The sequence below is a fragment of the Thunnus albacares genome, chromosome 3 (genome assembly GCF_914725855.1).
Source record: "Thunnus albacares chromosome 3, fThuAlb1.1, whole genome shotgun sequence".
Taxonomy (NCBI): Eukaryota; Metazoa; Chordata; class Actinopteri; order Scombriformes; family Scombridae; genus Thunnus; species Thunnus albacares.
The window spans coordinates 10,934,380-10,956,680 of record NC_058108.1 but is presented as its reverse complement, the minus strand read 5'-3'; the positions used below and the strand labels follow the sequence as shown (position 1 = coordinate 10,956,680).

Genomic DNA, 22,301 nt, shown 5'->3' with positions numbered 1-22,301 from the left:
TGCCCTATTTCAGTCAGGACTGATATGATCAGATGTCAGATCCTGAGCTCCTCATCTCTTTCTGGCCCTTGGCGTTTCTGCTCGGAGGTGAGAAAAGGTCTAAACGCTGACTTAGTGCAACAATGCCTTTGATACCCCGGCACCACAAAGATACAGATCCGCTGGAAACAAGCCTCAACAAATCCAGCACTGTAACACAGACATTGGGTTATATTACATTGAAAGAAATGAGGACTGCACCTGCACAGAAGGAGGGAGGAAGGTCAAGTGGACTTCAATGGCATCGGTTTGTGGAAATGCACTGAAAGGTGCATAAATACATAAAGATAATGTTTTTGTGTGTGGTAATTTTGAATTGAGAATGAGTCCACGCTGCCTTTTCAGAATCTAATCATAATATATATCTTTCTACAGATGGGTGACAAATTAAAGGAAAAATCAACATATATTGTCTTAGTAAGGTGTTGGGCCACCGTGTGCCGCCAGAACAGCTTCAATGCACCTTGCCTTTGATTCTACAAGTCTCTGAACTCTGCTGGAGGGATGAACACCATTCTTCCGAAAGATATTCCCTCATTTGGTGTTTTGATGATGGTGGTGGAGAGCGCTGTCTAACGTGTCAGTCCAAAATCTCCCATAAGTGTTCAATTGGGTTGAGATCTGGTAACTCTGTAGGCCATAGCAAATGATTTACATCATTTTCATACTCATCAAACCATTCAGTGACCCCTCGTGCCCTATGAATGGGGGCATTGTCATCCTGGAAGAGACCACTCCCATCAGGATAGAAATGTTTCATCATAGGATAAACAGTGACCCTTCCCTCTAAGGGGACAAGTGGACCCAAACCATGCCAGCAAAATGCCCCCCCCACAGAATAACAGAGCCACCCGATCCCCTCACTGTAGGTTCAAGCATTCAGGTCTGTACTGTTCTCTTAGTGTACGCCACACATGTACTCACCCACTTGTCGAGAATATGGTGAAGGATGACTCATCTTTTTGCACCACCGAACTCTCAAATGTGCATTCATCTTTGTAATGAGGGGTTTATGCACTGCAACCCCACTATAATATCCCTCTCTATGTAATTGTCGCCGGACTTTTCTTGCTGACACAGTCTGATCACGTCCTGCATTGACATTCTCAGTTACCTGAGGAAGAGTTGCTCTCCTGTTTGTCCTTACATATCACATTAATGCACAAGCATTGCGGTCATCAAATGTGCACTGTTGACCACGATTTCTGACCCTATTTACTGATGTCTTTCCCATAGATCTAAATGCAGATGTTACTTAAGTCACCGTTCCTATTGAAACACTAGCCAGTGGAGCAGTCTTTGTGACTGAAGCCCCTTGCCATCCGTGTCCATGCATTTTTTTACTTACCATGACTGGATATGAATTGCACCATGCAGTTCACCTTTGTGGAAGCATCTGCATTTGTTTTGTTTCTCTATTAATTTACCAGTCAAAGGTTTGGACACACTTTCCCATTAAGGTGAGTCCAAACTTTTGAGTGGTACTCTACACACACATACACACACACACACACACATATATATATAAATGTGTGTCTGTGTGTATGTGTGTGCGTATACATAGTTTACCTGCAGATAAGTAACATCTAATAAGAGATGTAAAGTACTTGGAAATACTAAACACTTCATCTCCTCTCTTCTCTTTTTCATCTCATAACGTTTATGAATTCTAGCCTTTTGAAACCCATTACAGCATGGATTTGCCGTATCAATGCAAATTTAATTCTCACTTTTCCCCTGCAACAGAGGGCTAGACACAGCAGCTAAACACAAGATCCTGATGTGTCTCCTCATGCAAACAGATGAGGCGGGTGGGATAATTATCCACAGGATGTACAGTTAGTAACAGATGTAGCACTCTGATCATAGTAATGTGGCAACTTTGATGACAACGCACTGGTTTAAATAAACCTTTCAGCAATTACCACATGCTTACAGCCGCACCCTCAGGAGTTTGCCACACAGAAGAAATGAACAATGTGTCCATGATGTATTTCAAACACCTATGTACATATGCACAGACTCAGTCATGGACACGGACATGGAGTTATTGGCATAATGAGGAAAGTCTGAAATCCATACAGCTATGGACAAAATGGTGGAAATTGAAATGTGTTGATATGGAATGTATTTTCATGGTGGCTCATTTGATTAGCTTGTGGTGACGCAATCAAAGGATTTGCAAGTGTAGGGACAGAAATGTGAGGAAATGTTCCTGCAGCAATGATACTCAGTAGGGGAAAAAAAAGTATAAAGAAATCAAATTATTCAAGAGGAACGGCAAACTTCAGATCAGCTCCATCCCCTTAGATACCACTGCAGGGATTTTTCTTACCCTGGAACACATTTCTTATACATTTCCCACGCATAACACTATTTAACTCTAAACATTTTGTGTGAATTTCACAGTCTGTGATTATTAAGTAGCTTCAATCCCACACACTTTACTTCATTTCAAAGCGCTCAGGTGAAAAGAATGGGGCGTAAAAGGACTAAAAAAGGATAAATTAGACTTCTTTCAACAAAAAGAACACTTGTTCGCTGACGAAGACATACGTCCTCTTTACATATTCCTCCTTTCTCAATCTATCTCTCTTTGCTCCTTTCCCCCCTCTCTCTTTCTTAATTTAAACAATCATCTCCCTCAGAGAAATCTATTTTCGTTTCCACATATGTACGACATCTATCAGAATCTCCAGATAATTGTTAGCACTTTATATCGAAATAAAGCTGCCGACTTTTTAGCATTCTGCCACAGCGAGTGTGACTTGCACATACACACAGTGTAAAGGGACGCACACATATATACGCACACATACACACACATACCCACAAATCACAGGTCTCATTTAGTTCCCTTTCTGTGTTTTAATTAGAGCCGAAGCAGGCTAATCACCTCCTTAGTAGACAGCATCACTAATGAGACAGAGAGGGAGGAGCTGAGAGGGAGGGAGGAGAGAGATACTCATAATTGAGAGGAGCGAAAAGAAGGATAGTGGAAGGGAAAGTGGCAGGGAATAAAGAAGTAAGACATGAGAGGTTGTTAGGAGTAAGTAGATTAGATGGAAGGAAATGGGGAAAGGGAGGGAGAGAGGGATGGATATGTGATACAAAGAGAAAAGAGGAATGAAAGAGGGAGATGAGGTGGGTGGATGAAATAAATAAGGACCGTGGAGAAAATGAAGCTTGAGTTGACAACAAACGGATCGACTCAAAGAGAGAGAGACGGGCCTGGAGAGACACGGAGACAGAGGGAGATGGACTTAGAGAAAGGAAACACAAAGCAAGAAAAGCAAAGGAAACTTGGAGAGAGTGTAGCGGGAGAGTGAGAGAACAGCCTGAGAGAAATAATGAGAGTCCCTTACCTCCCACAAAGCCAGCCATGTCTGCCCTCCCCTCCCCCCTCCTTCTCTCTCCCTTCCCTCCCTTCCTCTGTGGCTGCTCCTTTCATGCTGTCACCCTGTGAGTGTCTGAATAGCCTTTTATTATTCAACAGTCTGGGCAGGTCGCAGGGTCATCGCACGGCCCACCACCCTGCCACCAGCAAACATCCGAGCACACACACACACACACACATACACTCTCAAACGCAACCCTGTGTGCATTTAAAAAAAAAAAAAAAAAAACTATTTGAGGATGCAAAACACACACAAAACTGCAAAATGGCAGCCGGCAAGCACTGAAAGCCACGCTAACTTTGGGCACGGTGAGTTGACGAGGTGTGACAGTCCCTGATGCATTCATTATAACACTTGTCCGCCCCTTGTTAGCCTATATCTATCTGTCCAAGGCATCTGTAGCGCTTGGAGCTAGTACCTTGGCATTTTCCAAGTGTGTGTTCACGTGACCCAACTGTGCGCAAAGGTATATGTCTGTTTGCGTGTAACAGGAGGAAAACAGAGATAACAGTAGCCTGGTGGTATCAGCTCCATCTTATCTCCTACACAGCCAGAAGCAGGTATACAAGCTAATTGGAAAGTGCCAGACACACAGCAAACAAACTGGTGAAACACACCGCTCACCTTTCCAGCAAGCGAAGCTGACGAGAGAATTGGCAGAGAGAGTAAGAGAAACGGGTGAGGCAACAATTGATGGGAGAGACCGAAGTGATGCGGCGGAAATGAGACAAAGGCAGAAGAAGTGGAGGGAGGAGTGACAGAATAAGAGGAAGAGATAGAGATGGAGATGGAGACCAGGGGGTGGGTGGGTGGGAAGGTGGGGAAGACAGCAGCAGCTCACAGATAAAATATCAACAAGACAAACGGTAACTAAGGCACAGTGCATTTCTGAAATACCACAGGTATTGTGCCTATTCTGTCTGTAACTGTATGTCAGCACTGAGCATTGGGGGGAAAAAAAAGGAAAACAAATTGCATCCCTGCATTTACTCTACAGTATGTGTCTCTTTCCACTCCACTTGATAATGAGTCAGTCTGTCAAATCCTTTCTCAAATGTCAGGCTCAAAGTATTTACAATGTGGCGTCTCATCCTGTATACTTTTCCTGTGATGTGTTTGCAATAAACGTCACTGCACTGTCTATCCAAAAAAGCACATATATACCACACCCCGGAACAGCCCAGGCCATGCCACACATTGTTCTACTAAAGGTTTTTTTTTTTTTTTTTTGGCAGAGTTATATTTCCATTTCTCAGTCTTTCAATATCATGAGTCATTATGGTGCATCTACTCAGAATAAATCCTCAGACCCTGAGCAGGCTTTGCACAAGGCTGGAACAGGTGAGAAGTTGTGATAATAGTTATTGATCGGCACACTAGCACACTGTGTCCTGTCTTGTTTTTATTACAGATGAAAGCCATCATCCCTCTGAGGCTGCCTGGTGTGCTTACTGAAGAGGAATGTGTGGGAGAGAGATGTTAAATGCGGGGTAGCTATTGCTGTATATAAAAGTAATCAAGCGTGAACAAAAGCTGGTGTTGATGATGATGTGGTGCATGTGGGAATTAATTTGGCTAATTATGATGGATGCTTGTTTAGCTGGCATAAAAAATAATAAAAAAAAAGAGAGAGAGAGAGACAGGAAAACGTAGAGGGCATGATAATCAACAAAATGTGTTTGCATGTAGATTTTTTTCTGGAATCATACTGTACGCGTGATTGTGTGCAACCTTATTTCATATCAGCATGTTTGTTTTGGGCCCGCACTCTCTGAGATATCTCCCTCCTCTGCTCTGCTGCCTTTGATGAGGCCCCTGGGAGCGACGGTCTGCACTTCAGCAACATGGGGTTTTTTTTTTTTTTTTGTTTTCTTGTATCGGAGTTTGTCGAAACTAAAACCCATGAAAGAGCCTCCTTGCCATTCACTGTTTATTTGGCACAGGAAAAGCTCTGATGTGAATTAATTGCTTGTTAGCTGAGAGGAGCCAATAATAACAGCCTAGGAGTGATGCAGACTCGACAAGACTTGTCTGATGATTAGCGACGGTGATGAACATTTCATTTACAGCTATTCATGTGCTGCGGAGATTTTTTTTTTTAAGGCAGAATACAAATGAATTTTAATAACTCAAATCACATTTTTTTGCTAGCAGTTTTTCCTGTAAGTGAACAAATTAATGCTTACTTTACACCTCATTGAGTATTTTGCTACACACCCCATCATTTTGCATATCAAATTCTATATTTTTGACATTTATTTGAGCTTTCTGTCTTTTTTTTTTTCTTCATAAAACCATTACGGTATCAAACATAGATTGAAAATAATTGCTATCCAGGTTAATAAGCATGTGTGATCTCACAGAGAAGTTTGAAAAATGACATGTTTGGAGAGATAATCTCTTTGCAAAGTCTTCCAAAATTCTGTGTGTGAGTGACAGTAATCAGAGTGTAATGTAATGCACACACAGATATGAACACGCTCAAGTTAGGCGGTACAACTAATGGAATCAAATTAAATGCAGTACTGTTCACTTTAATTGTCAAGAGAATGAGGAGTTAAATTGTCTGAAATTGGATACACTATGCGAAATGTCATTTCTCCATCCATCTTTCCATCTATCCATCCATCATCCCTCACTTTTCCCATATTTGGCCCATTTTCTATTTCTCGTCTGTCTTTCCAGTCATCCGTTGCGAGTGATCCTCCCTTCCCTGTCTTCCCTCCTCTTTCCCCTCTCTCTCTCTGCAACTTGCTGCCTGCTGAGCTGATTGAACATTTGCTGTTCGCTGTTTGGAATCTGTCCCAAATCCCCTGCATAAACTTGAAACACCATGTTAAGCATTCCTCACTACAGTCCAACAGCTTGTAATATATGTGGTCAATTTGTTCATGTTTGTAACAACGCTGCATCCCGAAGTGCTTCGGCAAAGAAATGATTGTCTAAATCCACTTTATCTGCCTACTTTGTATAACCTTTCCCAAGGTCTTTTTTCCCCTCCAAACTAAATCAACTGGAGCTCAGGTGCAGTGAGGCTGGTGTATAACTAATGGATGCTCCAAACACTGCATGCACATTCACAAATGTACACACACAAGTTCATGGAGCACAAACCAAACCTGAGCGCATACACAAACATATTCAAGCAACCTGGAGCTCTCAAGGTTGTCACAAATCAATCCGGAGTTGTGTTTTCATTAAGCAAAGGTGAGAAGTGGAGTGTGTGAATGAGAGTGGAAAGTGGTTTTAATCATGAACATCTGAGAGGCCAGAGGCTACGCTGGTGAAATCTCCATTCCTCTTTTCTTCTTTGCTCCATTTCTATGCCTCTCCCTCCCACACATCCCTTCATTTCTCCTCTCCTGACACTTTCAATTCCCTCTTTGTTTCTAATAACCACCCCCTCCCAACCACCACCTTTTAACTCCACCCTCACTTTGAGCAGCTACTTTCTACACTGCTACATTCCTTGACCCTTCCTTACTCCTCCCTTCCACTTCTCCGCTTCTTCCTCCCATCCCTTCCCCTTCACCCAGGCTTTTATCGAGCCCCAACATATTTCAACTTTTGCCTTCACCTTTCCACGCTCCTGTCGCTTCATCATCCCTCTTCGGCTTCTTTCCCTTGCTCCTTCAACCCTTTCCACTCCTTTTTATCACGGCCCCCCATCCATTCCTCCATTCCACAGCTGCCAACTCTCAGAACCTCAGGAACCATAAATCTGGTGCAACCCCAGGAAATGGGTCACCAGGGGACACTTAAACATGTAACACTCTAGTGAGGGCCTAACCCCTGCTAGAGCATGGCCTCATGCATGCATGTACACAAACACATGCACCCATGCACACTTGAGCACACATACAGACAGGCTTTATGGATGTCTGGACTTGAAACAGAGCAGCCTAAGTATAGGTCTGTGTTATTACAGCTCATGTTCTTGCCTCTAATCAATCCAAGTTGTTAGGATGTGTGCGCAGGGAAACAACGGGGGCTTTGTGTCACACAGACCAGGCAATGCTAGAACACTTTCCCCCTTTGCCTGGTTTCCTCCTACATGAACCCACACCCATCAGTCTGGTGTGTGCCAGCAAGTCTCTGGAGCTAGTTATGTTGTGTTTATAGATGTGTGTGTGTGTGTGTGTGTGTGTGTGTGTGTGCTCCAGGGATCTCTGGTTTCAGTTAGTCTGTATGCTCTGCGGCTGCTGTCGCTATTTGTTCTACTTCTTTAACGCACTGTTACTTACAAGCTAACATTTCCTAATTCAAACATGATGAGAAAACCCGCAAAACTCTTTGATTTTTTTTTCCTTTTTTTTTTCTTTGCACCACGTATTACAAGTTCTTAATCAAAACCACAGTGGTAAAAAAAAGAGTGTATACATCAATCAAAAGTTATTTGTGTTGCAGTCTTAAGTAGCGCTGTTGCAAATGTTCTGATACTGTTCACACATGTTCAGTGACATGTTCAAAAAGTGGCTGTCACTGTGTGTTCAAAATGGATATCTCTGAGATATGATGGCCGCCATCGTGTGAAAAGCTTGGCCTGTCCTCATTACCAGCCGAACACACATGTTCTGTCAAAGGAATCACACCAAATGGGACCAATTCCGTTTGGATGTGGAGAGAGTTCCTTTTCTAAAACACTAATCTCTGGACCACAAATTAGCTGTCAGTCATCAGCTGTAGACAGACATCGTATCGGGAGAAAGGCAGTCCCCAACAAATCAACAACATGTCAATCACACACACAAACACATGCTCTCAGCCATCGACAAGAGAAGGTACACACTCACAGTCTGGCACACACACACACACACACACACACACACACACACACACGCACACACGCACGCACAGGGACTGGTGGATGGGTCCTCCATGTGATAGCACTGCCTCCTTTAAACTAATAGACCCTAACTCTGTTTTCTCCATTAATTCAAGGTGACTCCTGCAACGCATTAGAGAACGGATATGGAGCTGAGGGCTCTGAAGTGCCCTCCTAATTAATATACATTTGCAATTTATATTGCCTCACTAGGATTGCAATATAATTTCATAAAGTCTCTCTTATCTCCAAAAAGAAACCATTTAAGAGTCAAGGAAATATTTCTAAAGCTTCTAATTGATTGCTGATATTAGATTATGTGTTGATAGGTTTGGGGAGTTTAATAACAACGAATCAACATATAATGAATGGAAAATTAATTTTTCACTTCAAACAAGAGAATAAAAGGATACTTTGACATTATGGGACATTTGGACAGAACCAGACTAGCAAGTGTTTGTGCTAAGCAAAGCGAACTGTCTTCTTGCTCTAACTTCGTATTTGCTATACAGACATGAGAGTGGTACCCATCTTCTCATCTAACTGTCAGCAAGAGGGTGACTCACTTTTCCTTGGAAGGATAATACCAGGTTGTTTATTGCAACTTGGTTTTTATTTCAGTAGAAGTGGCCACTATTTGCTGAGAACATGAACTGTAAACTGCAAACACGGTGAAATTGCTAAAATAAAAACTTATTTGGGAGGGAAAAAAAAGGCTAACAGTAAAATCATTAGCTAGATTTTCATTTGTTAACATCCATTAGATTTTACAGACCAACGCTCTGGTTCAGCTTTCACCTAATGCGTACAGTTTTCCTGAGCAAAGAGAGATTAATATTGATGTTACAGTGATGATATTTGTTTCTTGACACATTGGACTTTGTTACAGCATGATGTTCCTAGAGCTCAGCTACTCGAGTCAGTACAATCAATAGAAATGTGAGCCAAAACTATTCATTTAAGACCAAAGTTCTGATAAACCAGAATTATCCTTTAAATTATGACTGAAATGTTGTTAGATTAAAAGTGATAATTTATTGAATAGAGACGTGACCGCTGGCGAATTGCCTTGACCTTGATGAGGCCGTGCAGTATTGTCTTCAATTATTTGAGGCTGAGCCTTACTTACATGAAGACAGAGAGAGAGAGAGAGAGAGAGAGAGAGGTTCAATCTTGAGTGCTGTAGTGCTGATTGCTTGTGAAGCCTTTGTGTTTCTCTGTGCCATGTCTTGGTGGGGCAAAGCACCTTGCTGTCAGTGCCATTCAGTCAGATAAAGTGTGTGTGCCCATATGTGTGTGTGTGTGTGTGTGTGTGTGTGTGTGTGTGTGTGTGTGTGTGTGTGTGTGTATACAGAAAGTCAGCTAGGTATGAATCAGAGAGAGCGAATGAGGCCAAGGAAAAATGACTGGATGATTAGACACCCAAACTGCTCCTTCATGTCAACAAAACAAACTCAAGACTCACCATCCCAAACACTGCAAACACAGAATAAAATAGAGGAGAACTACATGAAAAAGAACACACTAGAATATAGAATAGAAGAGAATAATATATAATAGAACAGCATAGTAGCCTATACGATAAAAAAACAGAATAGTATTGAATAGTATGTAATTGTAGTATACAATAACAGAATATGGAATAGAATAGAACAGAATAAAACGTTGGTTATTTGATTTGACAACATGGAGAAAGTAGTCCAAAACCCAAAGGAAGCACTGACAGCTCACAAACTTCCAGTCACCATGGGCTTCAGGAGTAGAATAGAATAGAATAGTAAATGCATTGGTCAACCATACAGTATATCCATGCCAGAGTTGAAATGACACTTTGTACTTGTGTTGCAGAGGAAAGGTATGAATATTTTATACACCTCTCCTACCGCATAAGTCAGTAAAGTCTGTAAAAAAAAAAAAAAAAAAAAGAAAGTAACAGCCTGTTCTTTTCATTGGGTGCTGGGCTGAGGGACTAGCAGAGCACTGCAGTAATACGCCCACTTTAAAGGTGACCAGACACATTCTTTCTTTGCCTCATAGTTCTGCCTGGGCTATAAATTTGTTGCCCAACTGTTGACATCGCTTGCAATATGCTGCGCTCAGAGTGTGATCACCACATGCACTGTGAGCAAGAACAAGGCAGTGCACCCTTTCTTGTCTGCTCCCAAAGACACACTCACACAGACACACACACACATACACACACACAATGGTGGCCAACGAGTCATAAAGTAATAAAGCTCAATGGACCCCTAATGAAAGCAAAGAAGAGGGGGAGAGCGAAGAAGGGACTCAGATGAATAACAATCATTACTCTGATGGGGGTGGTAGTGTGTGTATGTGTGTATGTGTGTGTGTGTGTGTGTGTGTGTGTGTGTAGGGGGGAAGTATCAACTTCTCCCTCCAGCAGCAGTGAAAGCAAACTCCCAGTCTCTCTGTGGTCCTACTCCTCCCCTCTGAAATGGAATCCACCAAATCGCTGCTAATTGAATAAGTGACAATGAACAGGCAGACGAGGCGACAGATGCTCGCGTGCCTTTACAACCAAACCACCAGCATCACCGCACACATGCGCACGCGCACGCACACATTCCTCTTGACTGATCTGAACCATGGTCCAGAAGCGCATTTCTATGGCCGCTCCACCTGCTGCGCCTATTGACATGGAGTAGGGAGGGGGTGAGGGAGAGAATACTGCGAAGATTGCCATGAATGTTAGCGACAGACGTTTAATTCACACTATCACTTTATTGCTACAAGGCCTGGACTCACGGAGGCAATAGTTAGGCACTGCATAATGAAGAGAGCTGCACCCAGACGCTAGAGCTGTTTGTTTGTTTGTTTGTGCTGATAGCATGCATTGGTGGAGACACTGATATGGGCTTTAGAGCCGCTTATGGATCAATAAAATTATCTTTGGGGAGCTACAAGGAGGAGAATTTAAACAAGAAGTTAGTAAATCCAAGAGACATAGCATCTCTGCACCTGCTGCAGAGGATGAATATGTTTAACTCAATAATTGGTGCTTTAAAAAAAGCCATGTTTGTTCGGCTCCTCTGGTTATGCAGCGTGCCTAAATGTATTAAGCCTCCATCTGCTTTTTACTTAGATTATACCCCCTCCATACATTAATTGTTTTATTCTGCGCAGTGTTTAAGACCCCAGCGCACCCCCATCCCCTCCAACTCTGTCTCATTCTTTTGCTCCCTTCTTCCATAAACTCCGGAGCTGACTTTGTTCTCCAAATGTGATTAGCTTCTCGGGGACGCAGGGAGTAATTGCATTACTGCATTGTGAGCATTTGGAGCTATGGAAATACTGGGCGCCCGTATCAAACCTGTTTAAATACCAAGCGCACTATGCTGAAAGATGTGCAAAAGAGGGGTGAATGCAAACATTTTGCAGACATGGCCCTGGCGATGAATAGACACTGGGAACGGGAAGGTTTTGCGCCAATTTAAGACTCTAGGTTCAAAGGGGGAGCTTCTGGTTTGTGTCCATGCACGTTTTTGGAATATTTAATAAGCTATTGTTTTCAGGCAAACGCACAGCAAACTTTAGAATCTTGTGCAGATGCATTGCGTCAGAAGAGCAGTCTATACTGAATAACCAGATTCAAATGGATAACATCATCAAATCCTGAGATGCTGTTTTTTTATTACATTGCTCATGCAGACAGTGGTAGCAGCTGGTGGTAAATTATTCATTTGTTTGTCAGATTCTGTGTCTATCTATTTCTTAAGGTGAATGATGGTCTTCTTAAATGATTCTGAAAGTGTCGACTGATAAATTACTTTAGCCACAGTGGGGGTGAGTGGGATAGTTATGGGTTTGTATTTTTTTAAGGGACTCTTGCTGAGTTCTGCTCCCCCAGTGCCTTATCTTCAAATTCTGTTTTAATATTTTATTTTAATATGTATGATAGTTTTAGTCTCTATCGTTTGAGCGTTCTCTCTCTCTCTCTCTCTCTCTCTCTCTCCCTCTCTCTCTCTCTGACGCACATAAGCACACCACAACTACGTGCACGCGCGCAAAATGTGTGAATGGATCTGGAAAAGCTGCTTGGTGCTCTACAATCCCCCATGACAACTCATTTCCTCACAGTTGTGTGGGGTTCGGGGCTCCGCTGGAGTCTTGTTTGGTCGGCTGTAATCGCCGGGTCCTGGTGCCAAACAAACCGCGCCAGATGGTCTCCAGAATGCTCGGTCCCAGTTGTGCACATTCGTTAAACCTTAGATCTCGCTCTCCCTCTCTCTTCCTGCGTTTCTTAATGTCTCTGATTTTTTAGTTTCTCTCTCTGCTCTCCTGTGTGCGTGCGCATTTACATGACTGAGACTCTTCTGAAAAATGCCTGCCCGAACTGGTGAGTTTCGGATGCTGCTGCGCTCGTTATCACAAACCCGTCCTGCGGGGAGTTTGAAGTGATGTTGAACAGATTTGTGCACGGGGACAGAGCTGTTCCTCGGCGTGACCAACTCTTTAAAGGCATTCATTAGAGTCCGGCTCCCTTTCAACACGATTCGCCACACAGCTTACCCGGCTTATACTCTCACCCATAGACGGTCACAGATGAGGCGCATGTGAAAAATATATTGCACTCAAAACATCTACAACAAAGTGCCTGTGCAGGGAGATGGGGGTAGTCAGCTGCCACTTGAAAGAGCAGAAAAAGACGAGATACAGTATTAAGCACATGGCATGTATACACACTAATGCCAAGGCATCCAGTGCGTCAGTTATATAGGAGTTGAGTTTGACAGCTGGTTACGGCTGTGCTGGGCGATATGTTATATATCAAAAGTGTGCCTATCAGGACTTAAAAGGTGGTGGGTGACAAAGCTGATGATTGAGGTGGCTATGTTTCTGCCTTGTCTTAATGAGAATTTAGACTCTTTGTGTCTCCGTGCTGTCTGGGGAGAACAGACCAGAAGCGAGAGAGTCTTAAACCTTCCTGTGGTTTTATAGCAATGAAAAACGGCAGGGTGAGCTCTTTGAATGAATGTTTTCTTTTTGAGTTTATTTTCTCCCCTGTCCATTGTAGGGGCATGGTCGTTACTCTGAAAAGTGGGGAAAGTGAATCCCACAGGGCGGGGATTGTTAATCCCCCCCCCCCCCCCCCCTCGCTTTCTCTTTTTCCTCCCCTCTTGCGCCTCCTTCTCCTCTCTTCTGGAGTTTGAGTGGCCACCAGCCAGCTTTTGATTTAAGCGTTTGTCTTTCCCGGGATGTGAAAAGGGGGCCGAGGCTGATGTACAACTAGTTGGTTTGAGGTGGGTTATTTTGGGCAAGTCTGTGTGCAGAGGCACCTCAAACGGAGAGAGGGAGCGAAAGAGAGCGCACGGCGCACAGACCAGACGCAGGGAGGAGAGGGAGAAAAGCGCACAGATTTCAGTGTCACTCAGCTGGTTCTCTCACACTGGATGCGCGCAACAGATCTGTGTGCCAGAGGGGGACATTCAGAAAACAAATCTGGATGCTTTTATGGAAATTAGGGCAACTTAAGGAAGCTTGCGTTTAAAGACCGAATGTGTTTTTTTCTCTCCTCGACCTGCGGAGAAAGCAATGCAGCTGCTGATTGAGGGAGCACAGCATTTAGTTGTCTAAATTAAAACTGGGATTGACCTGTACTGCATTTCGGAGCTGTTTTTTTGGATCTGTTTTTGGCTTCCACAAAAATGAAACCAGGAAAAATGAAAGGATTCTTTCTGACAAGAATGTGGAAAGTTCTGGCTGTTTTGGCGCTGGCAACACAACACGTCACCGGTAAGACATTGAAATATCAGATTTATGAGGAGCAGAAGGTTGGCACGGTCATTGCCCGTTTGAAAGAAGATGTCGCGGATGTTCTGGCTAAACTTCCAAGCACAGTGTCTCTCCGCTTCAGAGTTATGCAAAGAGGGACCTCGTCTTTCCTCACGGTGCGCGAGCAGGACGGAGAAATCAGCATCAGGACCAAAATTGATCGTGAGAAACTCTGCGAAAAGAATCTCAACTGCTCTATTCAATTCGACGTGCTGACACTCCCCACTGAACACCTGCAGCTGTTTCATGTCGAAGTGGAAGTGCTGGACATAAACGACAACGCACCCCAGTTCGCCCGCGCCGTCATTCCCATTGAGATCTCTGAGAGCGCGGCCGTGGGAGCGCGCATTCCCCTGGACAGCGCCACAGACCCCGACGTCGGGGAGAACTCACTGTACACCTATGCCTTAGAGCCTAACAACTTCTTCAAGATTGACATCCAGTCCAGGACTGACGGGGCTAAATATGCAGAGTTGGTGGTGCTCAGGGAGCTGGATCGGGAGGTGCGCTCGGGTTATGAACTTCAATACACGGCCTCTGATAGGGGCGTTCCCCCGAGAACTGGTACGACCCTTCTCAAAATCAGTGTTGCTGACTCAAATGACAACAGCCCAATATTTGACAAGTCATCATATGTAATAAATCTCCCAGAAAATTCACCTGTTGGAACTCTGCTCATTGACTTAAACGCCACTGACGCAGATGAAGGCACGAACGCCAAAATAGTCTACTCATTCAGTAGTCACGTGTCCCCCAAAATAATGGAGACATTCAAAATGAACCCCGATAGCGGTCACTTGACCCTCATCAGGCGCGTCGACTATGAGACTGTTAACTCTTATGATATTGACGTGCAAGCGCAGGACATGGGTCCAAACTCCATGCCAGCTCATTGCAAGATCCTGGTCAAAGTGGTAGATGTGAATGACAATAAACCAGACATTAGCATCAATCTCATGTCCTCTCAGGGGAACGGGGACGCAGCCTATATATCAGAGGCTTCTCCTCTGGACACGTTTGTAGCTTTGGTGAGGGTGGAGGACTTGGACTCTGGTTTGAATGGAGAGGTGGAGTGTAAACTTCATGGCCAGGGATATTTTAAACTGCAGAAAACATATGAGAACAACTACATGATTCTGACCAACGTGTCTCTTGACCGAGAGAAGAGGTCAGAGTTCAGTCTGACGGTGGTGGCAGAGGACCGGGGCACTCCTAGTCTCTCCACTGTCAAACATTTCACTGTGCATGTAACTGATGAAAATGACAATCCGCCACGTTTTGAGAAGGGGCGCTATGAGATCTTTAAATCAGAGAATAATGCACCTGGAGCATATTTGACCTCCATAATGGCCACTGACCCTGACCTGGATGCCAATGGACAGGTGAGCTACTCCATCTTGGAGAACTCTGTTCATGGGAGCTCAATTTCCACCTATGTCACCATTGACCCCTCAAATGGCGCCATCTATGCACTACGTACATTCGACCGGGAGGATGTTAGTCGTATCTCCTTTGTTGTGCAAGCTAAAGATGCAGGAAAACCACCACTGACAAGCAACGCCACAGTTATTCTGAACATCCTGGATGAGAATGACAACCCTCCAGCCATCGTGGTGCCCCAGCTGTGGAACTTCACTGCTGATGTTCCAGCATCAAAGTTCACAGAGGCCGGACACTTAGTAACTGTGGTCAGAGCAACTGATCGCGACACAGGGGTCAACGCTGAGCTCATTTGCTCCATCGTTAGTGGCAATGAGGAGGGCTTCTTCTTAATCGACCCAAGAACATGTGAAATCCACGCCAACGCCAGCCTGGAGAACTTCCCCCACGAACACGCTGAGCTGACGGTCGTGGTCAGAGATCAGGGAAGCGAGAGCCTCAGTGCTAAAGCAGTTCTGAAAATCACCCTTTATGAGAACATGGAGAACCATGTGCAGGTGATGGACCAGGGAGAGTCTTCCCTGGATGCATCCCTGATTATCATCATCTCCCTGGGGGCTATCTGCGCTGTGCTCCTGGTTATCATGGTGGTGTTTGCTGCTCGCTGTAATCGGGAGAAGAAGGACACCAGGCACTCCTACAACTGTCGGGTAGCCGAATCAACCCACCAGCACCATCCAAAGAAGCCTTCGCGCCAAATCCACAAAGGTGATATCACCCTCGTTCCCACGGTGAACGGCACCCTGCCAATCAGAGCTCACCACCGTTCACCTTCGGCCACGCCCCCCATGGATCGAGCCCAGATGGGGAGCCGGCAGAATCACCACAGTCGCCAATCCCTGAACAGCCTAGTGACCATCTCGTCCAATCATATTCCAGAGAGCTTTGCCCTGGAACTGGCACATGCAACTCCACCAGTGGAGGTGAGCAAACACACACACACACACACACACACACACACACACACAGTCACACAGTCACACACTTACACTTATTGAAGCAAATTATTCTCAGACACTGGTCCCTCAGCCCCTTTCCAAATTCTCTCTCTCTCTCCGTCTCTCTCTCTCTCTCTCTCTTTCTCTCTCTCTGACACACACACACTCGCACACACACACACACACACACACACACACCAGCCCTCTCATGCTCACACAGCTGTTGCGGTTTGGGCAAATTAACTCATCTCTATGTGTGACAGTGACTTAATCAACACTGCCGTGTAGTTCAAAGTAACTCTCATTAAAACTGTTGATGATTATAGATGTGTCTTTGTCTTTACCTTGTTTGCACCCTGTCACCATTACCTCCATCATAACCACGACTCATCCCTCAGTCATATGTCTCCATATTCATCTAGTCTCACCCTCCCGCGCCCCCCCCATCCACCCTTATTTTTGTTTTAATGTCATCCATTTTGTCTCATCCATTTTCAGCAGCCTCTTCATCATCCATTTTGTGTTTACTCATCCATTATTTTGTCTTCTGTGTTGTCTCTTTTTTTTCTCCTCAATTTCCCATCTGTTATTCATCCCCCCCTTTTCTGTTTCTTTTGTTTTATTTTGTTTGTTTTGTTATTTTTGGATGTAGCAAGTCTCACAGCTTCTGTCCATGCTCCATCAGGGCCAGTACCAGCCCAGACCCAGTTTCCGTGGCAACAAATACTCCCGCAGCTACAGGTAATTTACCCCCCCACTCCCCTGAAAGATTTACTTTTATTTACTTTTGAAACCTTTTGTTTTTCATTGTGTATTACATGTTCCAACAACCTGTTGTGAAGTTTTCCTGTCAGTTGGTCAGTTACATATAGATCATGGTTTGATGGTGTGTAAATGTATTTTTTTCATATTCCAGTTGTTATCATACCGATGTCATTCAGTTCAGAAGTATGCAACTCATTTGTCTGAATGTCATGACAATTTTCTTATACTTTTCTCCTTCAAAATTTGGGCCCAGGTGGTGAAGTGTGCAGCTGTCACTATTTTCCCCTCCTATCAAAATAATCTCTTATGATTTCTAGATGATAGATTTATTGATGCTCCTAGTAGCTGTTGTGATAGATTTATTGATGGAATCTACCTTCATGGAAGATTTATGGGGTGAGCCTTGTCTAGAGATTTGACTGATTCCACGAGCAGCCTTAAGTCCTATATGATGGATTAATTCTTCATTAGTGTCCTCTAAATACAGACTTCATAAATCAATGACATTGATTATATCAGCCTGCAAGTCAGAATGCATTCAGCTTTGTATTTGCTAAATGTAAACTTGCATCATTGTTTTTCAGATACAACATTTCTGACTGATTGATACATATATGTGTTTGTAATATATATTTATATATGTTTATTGTGCCACCCAGGTATGCATTACAAGACATGGACAAGTTCAGCCTGAAGGACAGTGGCCGTGGGGACAGCGAGGCGGGGGACAGTGATTGTGACATGGGGAGGGAATCCCCCGTGGACAGACTGCTGCTGGGGGAGGGCTTTTCTGACCTGATACACCTTGAAATGCACCACCGACTCCACCCAGGTGAGCCACAGTGATGTAACCCAACCATTCTGGCAGTGTCCCTCAGCCCACAACACTTTCCCTTTTTTTTTTGCACCTTTTTCACCATGACTTGCTAAATTGGCTCCACTCAGCCCAGAGTCCCATACCTCTAACACCCTATACAGCAACACCTCACACTCAACTATCACCTCACCTCAGCACACATTCGCACCTCACCCTTAATCTTGCAAAAGTTGTGAAGCCATAGATCGATCCGCTTTGACCCAATTGACATAACTAAAAAAAGCACGTACCGTTCATTCCTGGTTTGTTAGAAATGAGCAGACACAGATCCTGGGACAGAAGTTTTTAAAAAAACTGACCAGAGCTGTCTTCCCCTAGACCACACCCAGCCCTCTAATGTACCTCGTGCCTGACAAATTTCAGCACCATGGACAGCGTCAGGCCTAAGCCCATTATTTGTCTCTACACCTGCCTACACAGCCACTCCATTCACCCCGTTGCCAACACAATCCCCATTGTACTCAGCCCCATTCTTCAACACAGCCCTCATTTCCACGCTCGTTATCACACTGAGAGAGGTTACAGTGTGTCTGGCTGTTTGTGTTACTCTGTGTGTGTGTGTGTGTGTGTGTGTGGTTGTGTGTGTGCGTTATCTGCCCCTAAGATAGAGTCGTGTCTGTAAAATCCTCCCTGGAGCAGAGATGAGTCGCCTGTCACTCATCGGTATGCGTCTCAGGGTGCTGTTTTTTTTTCCTCCCTCCTTTTTCTCCCCCCCCCCCCCGGTGAGTGACAGTGCTGCGCTTTCATGTCTGAACTGAGGAGAATTCATAGTAATTGCTTTTAGAATGATGTTATTCTCTCTCTCTCACACACTGACTCTGTCCCTCTCTCGCTCTCTCCTATATGCCCAAGAGCTCCTCAGCATCTCTCCCTCTCTCTCTCTCTCTCTTTTCTGTACTTGTTAATTTATTCTCTATCTTTATTAAGATGGATAAAGGGAGGGGTGGCGGACATGGACAGTCTTTCTGTATCTCCCTCATTCTCCCTTTGAGAAAGACTTGGAGGTGTTGCTACCCCCTCCTTCCTCCCCTCTCTCCCTCCCTCAATGCCTTTACTCTATCTTTTATGCTAATATGAAAAAAGGGGAGGGGAAGGAGATAATGGGCCGAGAGGGAGGATTATCCCTGTTTCTCTTCAATAGATTTAATTTGTTTAGATTTTTCTATTTAGATGTGCCAATATGGCTATTCATGCTAGATATGATAAAAGAACTAAACAAGCAAATCCCTGCCTCAGCCGCATAGTTGGGAGATGTGCACATGCTTGGCAGAGCAGCCAAATATTACATTAACATCTGCCTGCAATGCCATTTGGGTGGGATCTGGCAATTATTTATTTATTTATCTAGTTCTAGTGATTGTTTTCCTACCTGGCACTATCCAGATATTCATGCCTTAAAGCTGTAAATACCACCAATCTGCTCCTCCAAGCAGAACTATGAAGAGATCAGCATAGAAGAAGAGGAGGCCAAAACTAACCACTACCAAGCTGAGCTGTGATATTAATGAAAAACTGAAGCACTGCTGTATGAAATATTAAATAGGTATTGTACATTCATAGACTAACGGCATAAGACATGGTTTGACTCAACAGCACCCCTGCCCCTTTTTCCATGCAAAAACCAGCACCCTGACCTCCTGCTGAACTGAGATAACACTACCTTTCCCACCTTTACCACACTTTCAGGGTCTATGACTTGTATTATTCAAATATATTGACATTTTTTGTACCACAGCAACAAACATTTTTGTACAAAGCCTGTCTCTGTCAAAGAAGTTCTGAACATCTGATTTATCTGAGTTGTTTGTTTTGCAGACATTCCCTGCTTTTGTCTATGTATTATTTTGTTCCATGTACAGTATTGTGTCTTAAGCAAAAAGTTTTCTGCAGCTGTTCCTGCTCCTGACTGTCTCTGTGTTCTTTTTGTTGTAGCTATGAGACTGTGCACGGATGAATGTCGCGTCCTGGGACACTCTGACCAGTGCTGGATGCCCCCCCTCTCCTCGCCCGCTTCCTCCTCTGACTACCGCAACAACATGTACATCCCCGGGGAGGAGTCCTCCCAGCCACCCCAACTTGATGATGACCAGTCCTCAGTTGACTCAGAGCGGCGCAAGAGTTTCTCCACTTTTGGCAAGGAGTCTGGGAACGAAGAAGCAGGGGAGGGGGGAGTTGTTGCTGGGGGAGGAAGTGATGCATGTGTAGCAGGAGGAGGGGCTGGCTCCCTCCTCACAGAGATGAACAGTGTGTTCCAGCGGCTCCTCCCCCCTAATATGGACTCGTACACTGAGTGCACCGAAACAGGCCCTCCCTCATCCTCATCAACCACTGAGAGAGGAAATGGACGTAGTGGCAATATTGCTGGTAACCATAGTAACAACGCTGCTCCTCAGGACAACCGGAGAGGCTTGTTGCCAGGTGGGAAAGGTCCTGCTTACCCCCCAGGTGTGGCTGCATGGGCAGCCAATACCCACTATCTAAACCCAGGAAGCGGATCTGTAGGGACCAGCCATGTTTCCCCATCTTCTTTTTCCTCATCCTCCACCTCCACTTCCACCTCCACCAATGGACAGGCGCCACACCTCAAATGGCTGCCAGCCATGGAGGAAATCCCAGAGAACTATGAGGAAGATGACTTTGATGGTGTCTTCCATCAGGGTCACCAGGGTGGCAAGCGCAGCGAGAGCCGTCATGAGGCCAGCATGGACGCTAGCGAGCTGGTCCATGAGATTAACAAACTACTGCAGGACGTCAGGCAGAACTAAAGAGAAAAAAGAGAGAAGGCATAGCATGGTTTCACTGTGCAACAGGGAGGAGGGACATTTCACCACATTCTGGCAAATGCTTGTTCTTTGTGCCAACATATATAAACTTTATGATGATTTCTTGTTCACTGTAATGCTTGTCTTGTTTGTTTTTACCAAATATCCTCTCTCCGCTCGGTGCTGAGACTTGCAGAGAAAAGTAAAACACGGCACTGAAGTTGTGATTGGGGTGATTTAAAGGCATCAAAGCAAGCACTCCAAGAACAGATTGCTCATTTGTTATTACAGTCTCTCCGAAAGTTGCTTGAATGAATGATTTCAAACGGAAATCTGCCAACAAAACTGTACCCTTTCTTCATTTGTAATGTTTACAGCAACGTGAGCAGACTCCACAGGGAGAAACCAATAGTTGTGTGATCTAATTTTTTGCTTTTACAGTGTACAATATTGTACAGTGTCTGTGAAAAAAAAGGCAAACTCACTTGAATATTGTGCTATGTCTCCTGTTTTGTTATCATGGAATGTAACTGTACAATTTGACCTTTGTATTTTAAAAATACACTCTTTTTTACTTCTATATATTTATATGTGTCAATGTATGTTTGTACAGAAAAAGAAAACAAATGTCTATTTTTTATATTGTAACTGCATGTCTTAATATCACTTAATGTGTCTCTTTTCCTCTGCCATGTTTATTTTATAAAACAATTGTATTTAATTTTGTTATTGAATGTGTGTATGTGAATAATTAAAAATAATCACATTCCAATGGAGTTCCATGTTGGAAGTTGGTTTTGTACGGTATCCTTGTGACCAGTGGATGATAAATAAAGTGGAGGGATTCATAACAGGCTATGTCTGAATTGATATAATTACTTATTTCATTTAGACTTTCTATTTCATTCAGTGTACAATATGTTTTCCTCAGTAAGTGCTTCAATTTGCCCCCCTATCTCTTATCACCCCCTAATGTCCAGCATCGGTACTGCAGCACCCTTCAAATGCAAAGTCAAAAGCATTTGTGTGGTTTCTAGGTAAATGTTCCCCCAAGCCTCATTATGCCACAATTCACATACATGACTCTGCTAATAACTATTAATTATGAATTTATTACCAAATTATCTATTTAGATTAAAATGCATTTAGGTGTTCACTTAGTGTCAGAGTAGGGATTCTCTGTCTCACTGTCTCTCTCATCCATGAAAGCATCACACTTACGGTAAATATGCCTAGCAAATGAACAGCATCTAATATTAGCTGCACATGATGAGAAATCATAAGCATGATATTGTACAACACAACCATATGGACTGATAATACAATTAAATAGAAAGTGGAAAATGATCCTCACTCCTCCCCTCACTCACTCTGCTGGTGATCATGGGAGCTTATCTTGGGGTGATACACTCATGAACAGGAACACACACATACACACACACACATACACAGAAAATAGAA

At 43.9% G+C, this 22,301-nt stretch overlaps 1 protein-coding gene across 2 annotated transcripts; it reads left to right on the top strand.

The window, feature by feature from the left end:
• The first annotated feature begins 13,407 nt into the window (after positions 1-13,407).
• On the top strand, positions 13,408-21,698 carry pcdh18a (protocadherin 18a). 2 transcript variants are annotated; one of them, XM_044346584.1, is made up of 4 exons: positions 13,408-16,421; positions 17,122-17,177; positions 17,861-18,033; positions 20,011-21,698. In XM_044346584.1, the coding sequence occupies exons 1-4, from the start codon at positions 13,932-13,934 to the stop codon at positions 20,841-20,843; spliced, it is 3,552 nt and encodes a 1,183-aa protein (XP_044202519.1). In that variant the 5' UTR covers positions 13,408-13,931; the 3' UTR covers positions 20,844-21,698. The 2 variants fall into 2 exon arrangements, with proteins under 2 accessions (XP_044202519.1, XP_044202518.1); XM_044346583.1 differs by having other exon boundaries at positions 17,089-17,177.
• The last annotated feature ends 603 nt before the right edge of the window (positions 21,699-22,301 follow it).